This window comes from Lipophrys pholis, assembly GCF_963383615.2.
Source record: "Lipophrys pholis genome assembly, chromosome: 19".
NCBI lineage: Eukaryota > Metazoa > Chordata > Actinopteri > Blenniiformes > Blenniidae > Lipophrys > Lipophrys pholis.
The window spans coordinates 259050-271090 of NC_137647.1; the positions used below are offsets into that span (position 1 = coordinate 259050).

General features: G+C 48.0%; 1 protein-coding gene across 1 annotated transcript in view; it reads left to right on the top strand.

The window, feature by feature from the left end:
• kcna7 (potassium voltage-gated channel, shaker-related subfamily, member 7) overlaps window positions 1-11631 on the top strand; it is a 12888-nt gene extending 1257 nt beyond the window's left edge. The window contains 2 exon segments of the mRNA XM_080488588.1: window positions 10526-10888; window positions 10891-11631. Coding sequence (XP_080344714.1) covers window positions 10526-10888; window positions 10891-11478 — 951 coding nt within the window. The 3' untranslated portion in view covers window positions 11479-11631.
• The last annotated feature ends 410 nt before the right edge of the window (window positions 11632-12041 follow it).

Here is a 12041-nt window from a genome sequence, read left to right on the forward strand (position 1 = left end):
TTTGTTGTTGTAATGAAAATAAGCCACACCCAGCAGAGAACAATATAAACATTAACGGTGGGAGACCATGGACATTGTAGTGACACACCAAGTTGGATTGTTATTATGGTGACTGTCAAAATAAAACTACCAATTCCAGTAGAACCTGGACTGGGAGTCATGACACCACGGAGGAAACTTAGTTCTGATTGGCTCTACTGAGCATGTGCAGAAGAACTAGTCACTCCGGCTGCGATGTGCATTAGCAGCATTTCAGAAAAGTTGCGTTTTTCTTGTCTCTATGGAAATGGAGTCGGAGGGTTTTCAAAAAGTTTTCTGTGGCTCCGAGCAGTCATATAAACAGACACCTAACTCAACATACGTTTTGCATTTTCACTTGAAAATGTTGTGAAAAATCTTGAGCAGCTTGGGAGGATGGAGGGAGGATGGAGGGAGGATGGAGGGAGGATGGAGGGAGGATGGAGAGAGGATGGAGGGAGGATGGAGGGAGGATGGAGGGAGGATGGAGGGAGGATGGAGGGAGGATGAGAGAGGATGGAGAGAGGATGGAGGGAGGATGGAGAGAGGATGGAGGGAGGATGGAGAGAGGATGGAGAGAGGATGGAGGGAGGAGGATGGAGGGAGGATGGAGGGAGGATGGAGGGAGGATGGAGAGAGGATGGAGGGAGGAGGATGGAGGGAGGATGGAGGGAGGATGGAGGGAGGATGGAGAGAGGATGGAGGGAGGATGGAGAGAGGATGGAGGGAGGATGGAGGGAGGATGGAGAGAGGATGGAGGGAGGAGGATGGAGGGAGGATGGAGGGAAGATGGAGGGAGGATGGAGAGAGAATGGAGAGAGGATGGATGGAGGGAGCAGGATGGAGGGAGGATGGAGAGAGGATGGAGAGAGGATGGATGGAGGGAGCAGGATGGAGGGAGGAGGGAGGGAGTAGGGAGGGAGGATGGAGAGAGGATGGAGGGAGGATGGAGGGAGGATGGAGAGAGGATGGAGGGAGGAGGATGGAGGGAGGAGGATGGAGGGAGGATAGAGGGAGGATGGAGAGAGGATGGAGGGAGGAGGATGGAGGGAGGATGGAGGGAGCAGGATGGAGGGAGGATGGAGGGAGGATGGAGAGAGGATGGATGGAGGGAGGATGGAGAGAGGATGGAGAGAGGATGGAGGGAGGATGGAGAGAGGATGGAGGGAGGATGGAGGGAGGATGGAGAGAGGATGGAGGGAGGATGGAGAGAGGGAGCAGGATGGAGGGAGGATGGAGGGAGGATGGAGGGAGGATGGAGAGAGGATGGAGGGAGGAGGATGGAGGGAGGATGGAGGGAGGAGGATGGAGGGAGGATGGAGGGAGGATGGAGGGAGGATGGAGAGAGGGAGCAGGATGGAGGGAGGATGGAGGGAGGATGGAGGGAGGATGGAGAGAGGATGGAGGGAGGAGGATGGAGGGAGGATGGAGGGAGCAGGAGGGAGTGAGGATGGAGGGAGTAGGATGGAGGGAGCAGGATGGAGGGAGGATGGAGGATGGAGGGAGTAGGATGGAGGGAGCAGGATGGAGGGAGTAGGATGGAGGGAGCAGGATGGAGGGAGGATGGAGGGAGCAGGATGGAGGGAGCAGGATGGAGGGAGCAGGATGGAGGGAGGATGGAGGATGGAGGGAGTAGGATGGAGGGAGCAGGATGGAGGGAGGATGGAGGATGGAGGGAGTAGGATGGAGGGAGCAGGATGGAGGGAGTAGGATGGAGGGAGCAGGATGGAGGGAGCAGGATGGAGGGAGCAGGATGGAGGGAGGATGGAGGATGGAGGGAGTAGGATGGAGGGAGCAGGATGGAGGGAGGATGGAGGGAGCAGGATGGAGGGAGCAGGATGGAGGGAGCAGGATGGAGGGAGGATGGAGGATGGAGGGAGTAGGATGGAGGGAGCAGGATGGAGGGAGGATGGAGGGAGCAGGATGGAGGGAGCAGGATGGAGGGAGCAGGATGGAGGGAGGATGGAGGGAGGATGGAGGGAGGATGGAGAGAGGATGGAGAGAGGATGGATGGAGGGAGCAGGATGGAGGGAGGAGGGAGGGAGGAGGGAGGGAGGATGGAGGGAGGATGGAGGATGGAGGGAGGAGGGAGGGAGGAGGGAGGGAGGATGGAGGGAGGATGGAGGGAGGATGGAGGGAGCAGGATGGAGGGAGCAGGATGGAGGGAGCAGGATGGAGGGAGGATGGAGGGAGGATGGAGGGAGCAGGATGGAGGGAGGATGGAGGGAGGATGGAGGGAGCAGGATGGAGGGAGCAGGATGGAGGGAGCAGGATGGAGGGAGGATGGAGGGAGCAGGATGGAGGGAGCAGGATGGAGGGAGCAGGATGGAGGGAGGATGGAGGGAGCAGGATGGAGGGAGCAGGATGGAGGGAGCAGGATGGAGGGAGCAGAACAGAACTTTACCTTTTCTAAAATAGAAACGTTTGAAGCTTCACTGTTTAATTCAAACTGAGCTGGTTTCAAACAAAAGGAGCCTGAGTGAAGGACGAAGCAAGACAACCTGCTCAACTCTCCGGTAGTTTCCCTGACCTGGTACATGAGCCAAGCAGCAGGGAGACAGGAAGCGGTTAACACCGTGGGAAAGTGAACATCAAGTCACAAGGAGTGGTGACAGGTGGCGGCGAGCAGCTCAGGGCGAAAACATCTTCATGTCCTCCGTCGACACCGAAGAGAAACAGCAGGCAGCAAAACAACCTGCACAAGTGAAAAGAGCAAAGGCAGCAGACAGACAAGGTGCGGGCCAGATTATTCTCCTGGGATTATTTTGGACTTGTCATTAAATCTGATCCACTCAGAACGAGGGGAAGGAATGACGGAGAAGAGAGGAGGAGCTGCCGCGGCGTTCAGGGTCAGGGTTCAGCCAGCAGGTACATTTAGAAGAGTCACGAGATGACAGAGAGAGCAAGGCAGGGTAAGGAGACGAACTGGTCTCACGTTACCCCCGCAGGCCTGAAGGTCTATATTTAGAGGACAGACAACCCTGAGAGACATCAGCACATAAAGCCCGGCCCGTATTAATAAACGCTGTGACTCACAGGAGACACACTGAAAACGGCATGGAAAAGACGGCGGCGGCTTTTCTGATGACCGACACAAAATCAAATGAAGCTCAGACTGGATCCTGGAACCTGGAGACGGAGGAGTCAGAGAGTCAAACAGCAGGAAGGAGTGGGTACAAGTACAAGTACAAGTACAAGTACAAGTACAAGTACAAGTACAAGTACAAGTACAAGTACAAGTACAAGTACAAGTACAGTTATAAAATCTCTGCAGTAGAGATGTGAAAGAAGGACTGACCCAGAGTCAAATGAAGCTGATCCAGGTCTGAAAGGTTTTTGTAATGTTGGTGAAAGAAAAGGGTTAGGGTTAGGGTTAGGGTTAGGGTTAGGGTTAGGGTTAGGATTAGGGTTAGGGTTAGGGTTAGGGTTAGGGAAAGGGAATTGTCCCTGAACCCCGAATCCACGGGAGTCAGGGTGTGCACAGTCCATCCCTCGGGCGTAGTCCCTCCCCCAGTATCCCGAAAACCCACGCCGGGAACCCCCATCAGGGATCCGACCACGGCGCCTCCCATAGCGCACTGTGGTCCAGTCCTCAAAGGACATTTTTTTGGGTTTATTTTTGATATGTATGTATGTACACAATAAATTTTGTTTTGGATTAGAAGAAATATGAATAAAATTGAATTTAGAAAAAAATATATACCTGTTCTTAGGTTAAAAAAATTAAAATGAAACAAAAATTATATGTATATAATATGTGGCTTTTCAAATAAAAGGGTTTACCTAACTTTAGGTTAAAACCAAAAAACAAACAGGAAAAAAAATTATCTTTTTTTTGAAAATAAAAATCAATAAACGTGCCTCTGCGCAACGTTTCGACCTGCTAGGTCTTCATCAGGCACAATTGGCACTCAAAAATGTAAAAGAAAGCTGGCTGTGGATTTCAATGATGTGTTAGGGTTAGGGTTAGGGTTAGGGTTAGGGTTAGGGTTAGTGTTAGGGTTAGGGTTAGGGTTAGTGTTAGGGTTAGTCACAGATGAATGAACAGGGTTAGGGTTAGGGTTAGGGTTAGTCACAGATGAATGAACAGGGTTAGGGTTAGGGTTAGGGTTAGTCACAGATGAATGAACAGGGTTAGGGTTAGGGTTAGGGTTAGTCACAGATGAATGAACAGGGTTAGGGTTAGGGTTAGGGTTAGTCACAGATGAATGAACAGGGTTAGGGTTAGGGTTAGTCACAGATGAATGAACAGGGTTAGGGTTAGGGTTAGTCACAGCTGAATGAACAGAACTATTTGACAGTAGGGTTAGGGTTAGGGTTAGGGTTAGGGTTAGGGTTAGTCACAGATGAATGAACAGGGTTAGGGTTAGGGTTAGGGTTAGGGTTAGTCACAGCTGAATGAACAGAACTATTTGACAGTAGGGTTAGGGTTAGGGTTAGGGTTAGGGTTAGTCACAGATGAATGAACAGAACTATTTGACAGTTGTCACACTGAGATCGAGTTCTTATGCTGAGACTTTAACATTGATCTTAGAAATGCAGGTGTACTGAGCACATCAACTGAGTTTATAAATTCAATGTATAGATTGAGTCTCTTTCCAAAGATATCTACACCAACAGGAATCCCTTCACAGTACTACTGTAATACACATTCTCATAAATTCAATAGATGGAAAAGTAGAGAGTGGAATCTTGATATCTGATGTAAGTGATCATTTACCAGTTTTTTTGGTTGATCAGAATGATCAATGTAATATAAAGGAAATAATAAAAAAATAATAAGGACCCGATCAGAAGAAGTCCTGGAGGCCCTGAGAGAGGACCTGAAGTACCAGAGCTGGACAAGGGGTATGTACAGGATGTACATTGACCTAGGATTCATTCATGACAATATTAACACAGTTATATGAAAAAAACTGCAAACTTTGAAGCATTCCCAGGAAAAATACTACTGATAAACCATGGATGACAAAAGGATTAATTAATGCTTGCAAGAGGAAAAAATATTTATATAGACGTTTTTTAAAATGAATGTCAAAAGAAACAGAAGACAAGTATAAGAAATACACAAATAAATCAGTTTGGATTATAAGAAGACATAAAAAAGAATACTATGGTGATCTAATTAGTAAAAATAGAAACGATATGAAGGCTACGTAAGGAATAATAAATAGTGTAATAAAAAATGATCAAGTTAAAACAACTTCCCCAAATTATTTTGTGAAAGAAGATTTATACATAAATGATAAAACTAAAATAGTCAATAAATCTAATGAATATTATGTAAATATAGGCCCTAAGCTTGCAGCAAACATACTAAAACAATAGAAAGTACTGCAAGTGAAAATCCAATAATGGATCAAGTGAAAAGTATTTTTCTTGGTAGAGAAAGAAGAAAGACTGAATATTGTAAAAAGATCCACCGACTGTTTGGACATGGACATGATATTAGTCAAAAGTATAATTGAAGTGATTATAGAACCATTTACACATATTTGCAGTATATCACTCACAACTGGAATATTTCCTGAAAATATGAAAACAGTTAAAGTTATTTCGCTGTATAAAACTGGAGATAAACATTTATTCTCCAACTCCAGACCAGGATCCTTAATGACACAATTTTCAAAAATCTTAGAAAAACTATTTGTATCCAGGTTGGATAAGTACATAGAAAGATCTAGTATTTTACACAGTAGTCAGTAGGGTTTCAGAACCAGTCACTCCACATCAATGGTACTCCTGCAATTACCTGAAATATCAACCACAATAGATGAAAGACATTATTCTGTAAGCATTTTGTTGATCTTAAAAAGGCTTTGATACCATAAACAATACTCTTAAACAAACTGAATAGATATGGTATTACAGGGGTGGCACATCAGTGGATTTCAGGTTACCTAGAACATAGAAAGCAGTATGTGCAGATCAACAATGTAAAATCTGCATTATATAATTTAAACAATCTGAGTATTTAAAAGAATGTAAAGCAAATATAAGATGTAAACATCTAATAAAACAAGTATATTATTAAAATACAGTGAACTTCTCTAAAGTACTATGATGTCTTTTGTTTTTGTTTTTGTTTTTGTGTTGTTGTTGATGTCGACCTTCTGCTCGTCTGTTTGTTCTTTACTCTTGTTTTCTGGTTTGTTTCATTTTGTTTCTTATGAAAGATAAATTTGATCTGAGCTTCGGCGCTCGAGTCTCAATCATCATCATCACATTCTGTTCTTTGTTGTTGTTTTCTTTTGCTGTTGTGAACCGATTATTGGTACAAAGGGGCAGATTACATAAGATTATTCTTCCTTCTGCTCCTTTTCATTCAGAAGTTTGTAAACTTTTGTGTGAATATTAAATAGATTTTTATTTTCTTCTTTTTAATGAATGAAATAAATACAAATACAAATTCCATCTTTACATCCTCATCCATCCTCAGACTCCAGAGTCAGCAGCGGGACTTCCTCCTTTAAGCTTTTCTTTTTAAAACCAGGTCGCAGAGAGAAAAATGAGATTTAAATCTATATTCAAGCTTTCCTGAGCAGAGGATGTACACTGCTGTTTGTAGGATTCCATGTGAAAATGCAAATATTTAGTTGCGTTTTGGGGGTTTGTTTACATGACCACGGTGCTCGGAGTCAGTGAAAACACAACTTTTTGAAAACGCTCCGGTTCCATCACCGTGTAAATGGGTGCAAACGCAACTTTCTGGAAACGCTAGAGCTCAGTACCAAGTAGAGGGCCGAATGCTGCTCCTGCCCAAAGGCACCCCGGCCTTAGTAAATAGTTGATCTGCACATGCTCAGTCCAGCCAGTCAGAACCATGTTTCCTCCATGGCGTCATGACTCCAGATTCTCCTGGGACTTGGTACTTTTGTTGTTTTCAGAACATTGCCGTGTTAATGTGAAACATTTTCTGAAACGAAACGTTGTCGTGGAAACTCAGTGAGAAAAATTATCCAATTGAGTGGGAAATTTAGGACTTTTTAACACATTTTATTACCTGATTTACATATAATTTACACATTAGCACATATTTGCAATGTCTTGGCACTCTGAAGTTTCAGGCCCCGTTTCCACCACAACGACTTCCAGTGTATCCGCAAAACATCCTTCACTTTGGAGGGTCCGTTTCCATGACACCAGTGTTCTGATCCACTGAATTCACAAAGTTTTTAATCCAGCTCCCAAGGAGGAAAGAGTCTTTCACGGTCTCTGTTCCCTCCTGCAGAGACTGATGGAGGCTCCAGAGCCTGTTACTGCTCATCTCCCCCTCCTGCTCATCCAGTTGTAAACAAACATGGCGGCCGTGTAGTGGTACGACCCGTGGTGGTACGACCCCCGGTGGTACGACCCGTGGTGGTACGACCCGTAGTGGTACGACCCCCGGTGGTACGACCCCCGGTGGTACGACCCGTGGTGGTACGACCCCCGGTGGTACGACCCCCGGTGGTACGACCCGCGGTGGTACGACCCGCGGTGGTACGACCCGCGGTGGTACGACCCGCGGTGGTACGACCCGTGGTGGTACGACCCGTGGTGGTACGACCCGTGATTTGACAATGGTTGGCTTGTTTGGGCTGCGATCAAAGAGTTAAAGGAAATCTCAGTCAGCTCATTTCGTCAACTAGTGGCTTGCTCTTCTGTTGCAGTTTGACCCACATGCACTGTGGTCATCTTTTTTCCTCGTCATTTTAACAGCGAGAATCCTCGCAGGTTTAGAAATGGCGTCTCGGTAGTGGTACGACCCGTGGTGGTACGACCCCCGGTGGTACGACCCGTGGTGGTACGACCCGTAGTGGTACGACCCGCGGTGGTACGACCCGTAGTGGTACGACCCCCGGTGGTACGACCCCCGGTGGTACGACCCCCGGTGGTACGACCCGCGGTGGTACGACCCGCGGTGGTACGACCCGCGGTGGTACGACCCGTAGTGGTACGACCCGTAGTGGTACGACCCGCGGTGGTACGACCCGTAGTGGTACGACCCGTAGTGGTACAGCCCGTAGTGGTACGACCCGTAGTGGTACGACCCGCGGTCCATATTCTAATTTTATGGTCCAGATCAGTAGTTTAATAGTTGAGACTCTCCCTGATAGAATCCGGTTCCTCATCAGTCCACTAGGATGTCAGGTTCTCTCCATTTTCTTCACCTTTATAGTGTTTTGTTCTCTGCACACGTCTTTGTAGTTTCATTACAAAATCCAGCAACAGCGCCCTCCAGTGGCCTGGCAGACTAACTACATCGTTGTCTCTGCTGCTGCAGTGGAAACTCTCTCCTCTTTTTTAACGGATTAGGTGTTGTCAGGTGAAACGTTGTCGTGGAAACGGGGCCTTAATGTCCTCTAAAGGCTGAAGTACTTCATTCAGTGCTGACCTTTGCAGAAAAACGTATTGCGATACGAGTGTTTATGGGCTGGAAAGAGAAATGTGAGCATAAAGGGGAAAGGTAGGGCGACGTGTAAATAGCTCCATGGCCACGATGTTTATCGCCGTGCAAACACGGTGAAAACAAGGACGGCGTAAACATGAAGGGGTCAACTGAGAAGAAGCGATTATTACGAAAGTTTGTCCTCAGCACATTCGAAGCACGACATCTGTCATCACCGTGGATCGGTGATACTGTGCTAACTTTCCCCTCCTCTCCGTTTACGCCTCACTTTTTCTCCCCCTCTTAGCAGACTTTTATATAAATCAGGTTCTCTATATTTAAACACACAAAAAAGACATTAAGCTCATGTGGCTCTGGCTCGTCTTACAGGCATGTGACACTTCATTTAACCCAGCTGCTGCTTTTTTTTTCTGGGAAGTCGGCGCAGGATTGAAATAACTGGGCGTTAGGGTCTTTTAACAAGTTAGATAAAGTTACCCGGAGCGTTTTGATGGCCCTGCAGCACATATTGTCCTCCACACGCTGTATTTATACACTTAATGAGCTACACCTGGCCAAAACTATGGTCTCGGTAGTGGTACGACCCGTAGTGGTACGACCCGCGGTGGTACGACCCGTAGTGGTACGACCCCCGGTGGTACTATGAAGCAACGGTCCAGGTTAGGAAGTCCAGTTCTGGTAGAAACTGTAATGAGCATTTAGCTGTGTGAGGAGTTTCAATACTGCATCTTGTGTTTTCTTCAGATCATTGCTTGTTTTCTTTTTTTTTACTTCTCTGAAATGAGATGAATTTACTCATCAACAACCAAGTTTCAGACTTGATGAAGGCAGGATATACAGCAGTGCTGTTCGTTTGAGCTGAAAGGACCATTCAACTAGAAACTGACCAATATTTTCATGTTGCTCCTGTTTCATTTTCCTCTCCTGGTTTGTTTGTTCCTTCACATCCAACCTGGGGCCACGTTTACACAACCGTTCCAGTAAAAATGCATCATTTTTGCATTTCGTCTCAGAAAAGCTTGGTGTTTATACGTCTTTGTTCTATAACAATGTCTGTTCACACGGCAAGAGCAGAAATGCTGAAATGTAGTTAGTATGCCTGGCCATGAGGTGGCGCTAATGCTTATTTTTTAATGAAACCACACACACACGCAACCGACCGACTGACCATCAATTCATCCATCCATCCATCCATCCATCCATCCATCCATCCATCCATCCATCCATCCATCCATCCATCCATCCATCATCCATCCATCCATCCATCCATCATCCATCAATTCATCCATCCATCCATCCATCCATCCATCCATCCATCCATCCATCCATCCATCCATCCATCCATCCATCATCCATCAATTCATCCATCCATCCATCCATCCATCCATCCATCCATCCATCCATCCATCATCCATCCATCCATCCATCCATCCATCCATCCATCCATCCATCCATCCATCCATCCATCCATCCATCCATCCATCATCCATCCATCCATCCATCCATCCATCCATCCATCCATCCATCCATTCATTCATCCACCCAAACACAGAGAAGGAAGGATGAAATGGAAAGCTGAACCTGAATTCATCCTCGATGCTGAGAGGAGCCAGTTGAGGCAGTTCATCCATTCATGACAGGTTTACTAGGCAGGTCGGACTAGAAGAATCTCCGGGGTCGGCCCAGGACCTGACCCCCGGGACTGGAGGAGTCCCCGGGGTCGGCCCAGGACCTGACCCCCGGGACTAGAGGAATCCCCGGGGTCAGCCCAGGACCTGACCCCCAGGACTAGAGGAATCCCCGGGGTCAGCCCAGGACCTGACCCCCGGGACTAGAGGAATCCCCGGGGTCAGCCCAGGACCTGACCCCCAGGACTAGAGGAATCCCCGGGGTCAGCCCAGGACCTGACCCCCGGGACTGGAGGAGTCCCCAGGGTCGGCCCAGGACCTGGTGTAGAGATCACATCTCTGGTTCGGTCTGGGAACGGCTCGGATTCCCCTCAGAAGAGCTGGAGGCCGGGATGTCTGTGCTTCTCTCTGTTAACGTGACACCATGTGGACTAAACCAGAAAGATTGATGTTCTTCTGTGTCTGACCAGTTCTCTTTGTTTTGCAGCAATACACCACCATAGCTCACCCCACCACGCCCAATGAAACCATAACCATCCCACCGGGATTCACGCCCTTCCAGGACCCGTTCTTCATCGTGGAGACAATCTGCATCTGCTGGTTCTCCTTCGAGCTCGTCATGCGCTTCATCTCGGCCCCCAACAAGCTGCACTTCTTCAAAGACATCATGAACATCATCGACTTCCTGGCCATCATGCCTTATTTCGTCACGGTGGGCACGGAGCTCGCCAAGGACAAAGGTGCGCAGCCCTCGGTGTCCCTGGCCCTGATCCGGGTCATCAGGCTGGTGAGGGTCTTCAGGATCTTCAAACTGTCCCGTCACTCCAAGGGTCTCCAGATCCTGGGCCAGACGCTAAAGGCCAGCCTACGCTAAAGGCCAGCCTACGAGAACTTGCCCTGCTCATCTTCTTCCTCTTCATCGGCGTCATCTTGTTTTCCAGTGCTGTCTACTTTGCAGAGGTGGACACACCCCACACCTTCTTCACAAGCATCCCCGAGTCCTTCTGGTGGGCGGTGGTGACGATGACCACGGTGGGCTATGGCGACATGTTTCCGGTGACAGTTGGGGGAAAGCTGGTGGGTTCCATGTGTGCCATCGCCGGCGTGCTCACCATCTCTCTGCCGGTGCCTGTCATCGTGTCCAACTTCAGCTACTTCTACCACCGTGAGATGGAGTGCGAGGACAACAAGGAGTATCACCACGTCACCACATCTGTGTGGGAAAAGGACGGGGAAGACGAGGACGAGGAGGAAGACGAGGACGGGCCCGAGGAGGTCCCTGAATACATGGGGGATTACATGCCTCTGTATGGAGAGAAGAGGGCCATCTGCCCTCCGCTGAACGGGACTCTTCTGGCCGGGCTCTGTGCTGGACAGGCCACAGGAGACTCCAGAGGACTAAACTTCTACCTCAGAGAACCTCTGGTCACTCAGGTCTGACAGACAGGAAACGACCAGGTCACATAGAAGCTCAAAAAGGAGATACCAAAGACGGAACGAAGCAAATTGACTGTTTCAGCAGTGTAGACGAGATGCGTTTGTTTGATTATCTTTTTGTGGGAAGCAGAGGCGGAGATCTTTGACTACTTTGGAATGTGAATGCAGTTAAAAATATAAGTCTTAAATGTAAAAAAATGTCATTTTATGAAAGAAAATGGAGCAAGTTTGACTCCAAAAATAAACAAGATGTTGTAAACAGAAGTCTTTTATTGTGCCGTGACTGTTTGCTGATGTCTGTAGCGCTCGAACTCAAAGTGCTGCATGTGATGGGAAACGTCCAGGCTGATAGGTCCCTTGTTTGTTTCTGCAGCAGCTCAGCACAGCGAGTGCTGGGCTGCATGAGGGAGTTATGGCAGAAATGTGGCGCTGCGGTCTCATGCTGACGGGAGAGACAAAGAGAGGGCTGATGGGCCGGCGCTGGTGCAGACAGAGTTCATGTCTCTGGTCCGGAGCCAGTTTGTGTCTTACACAGTTACACAGTGTCACTGATCCAGCCGGGAGGC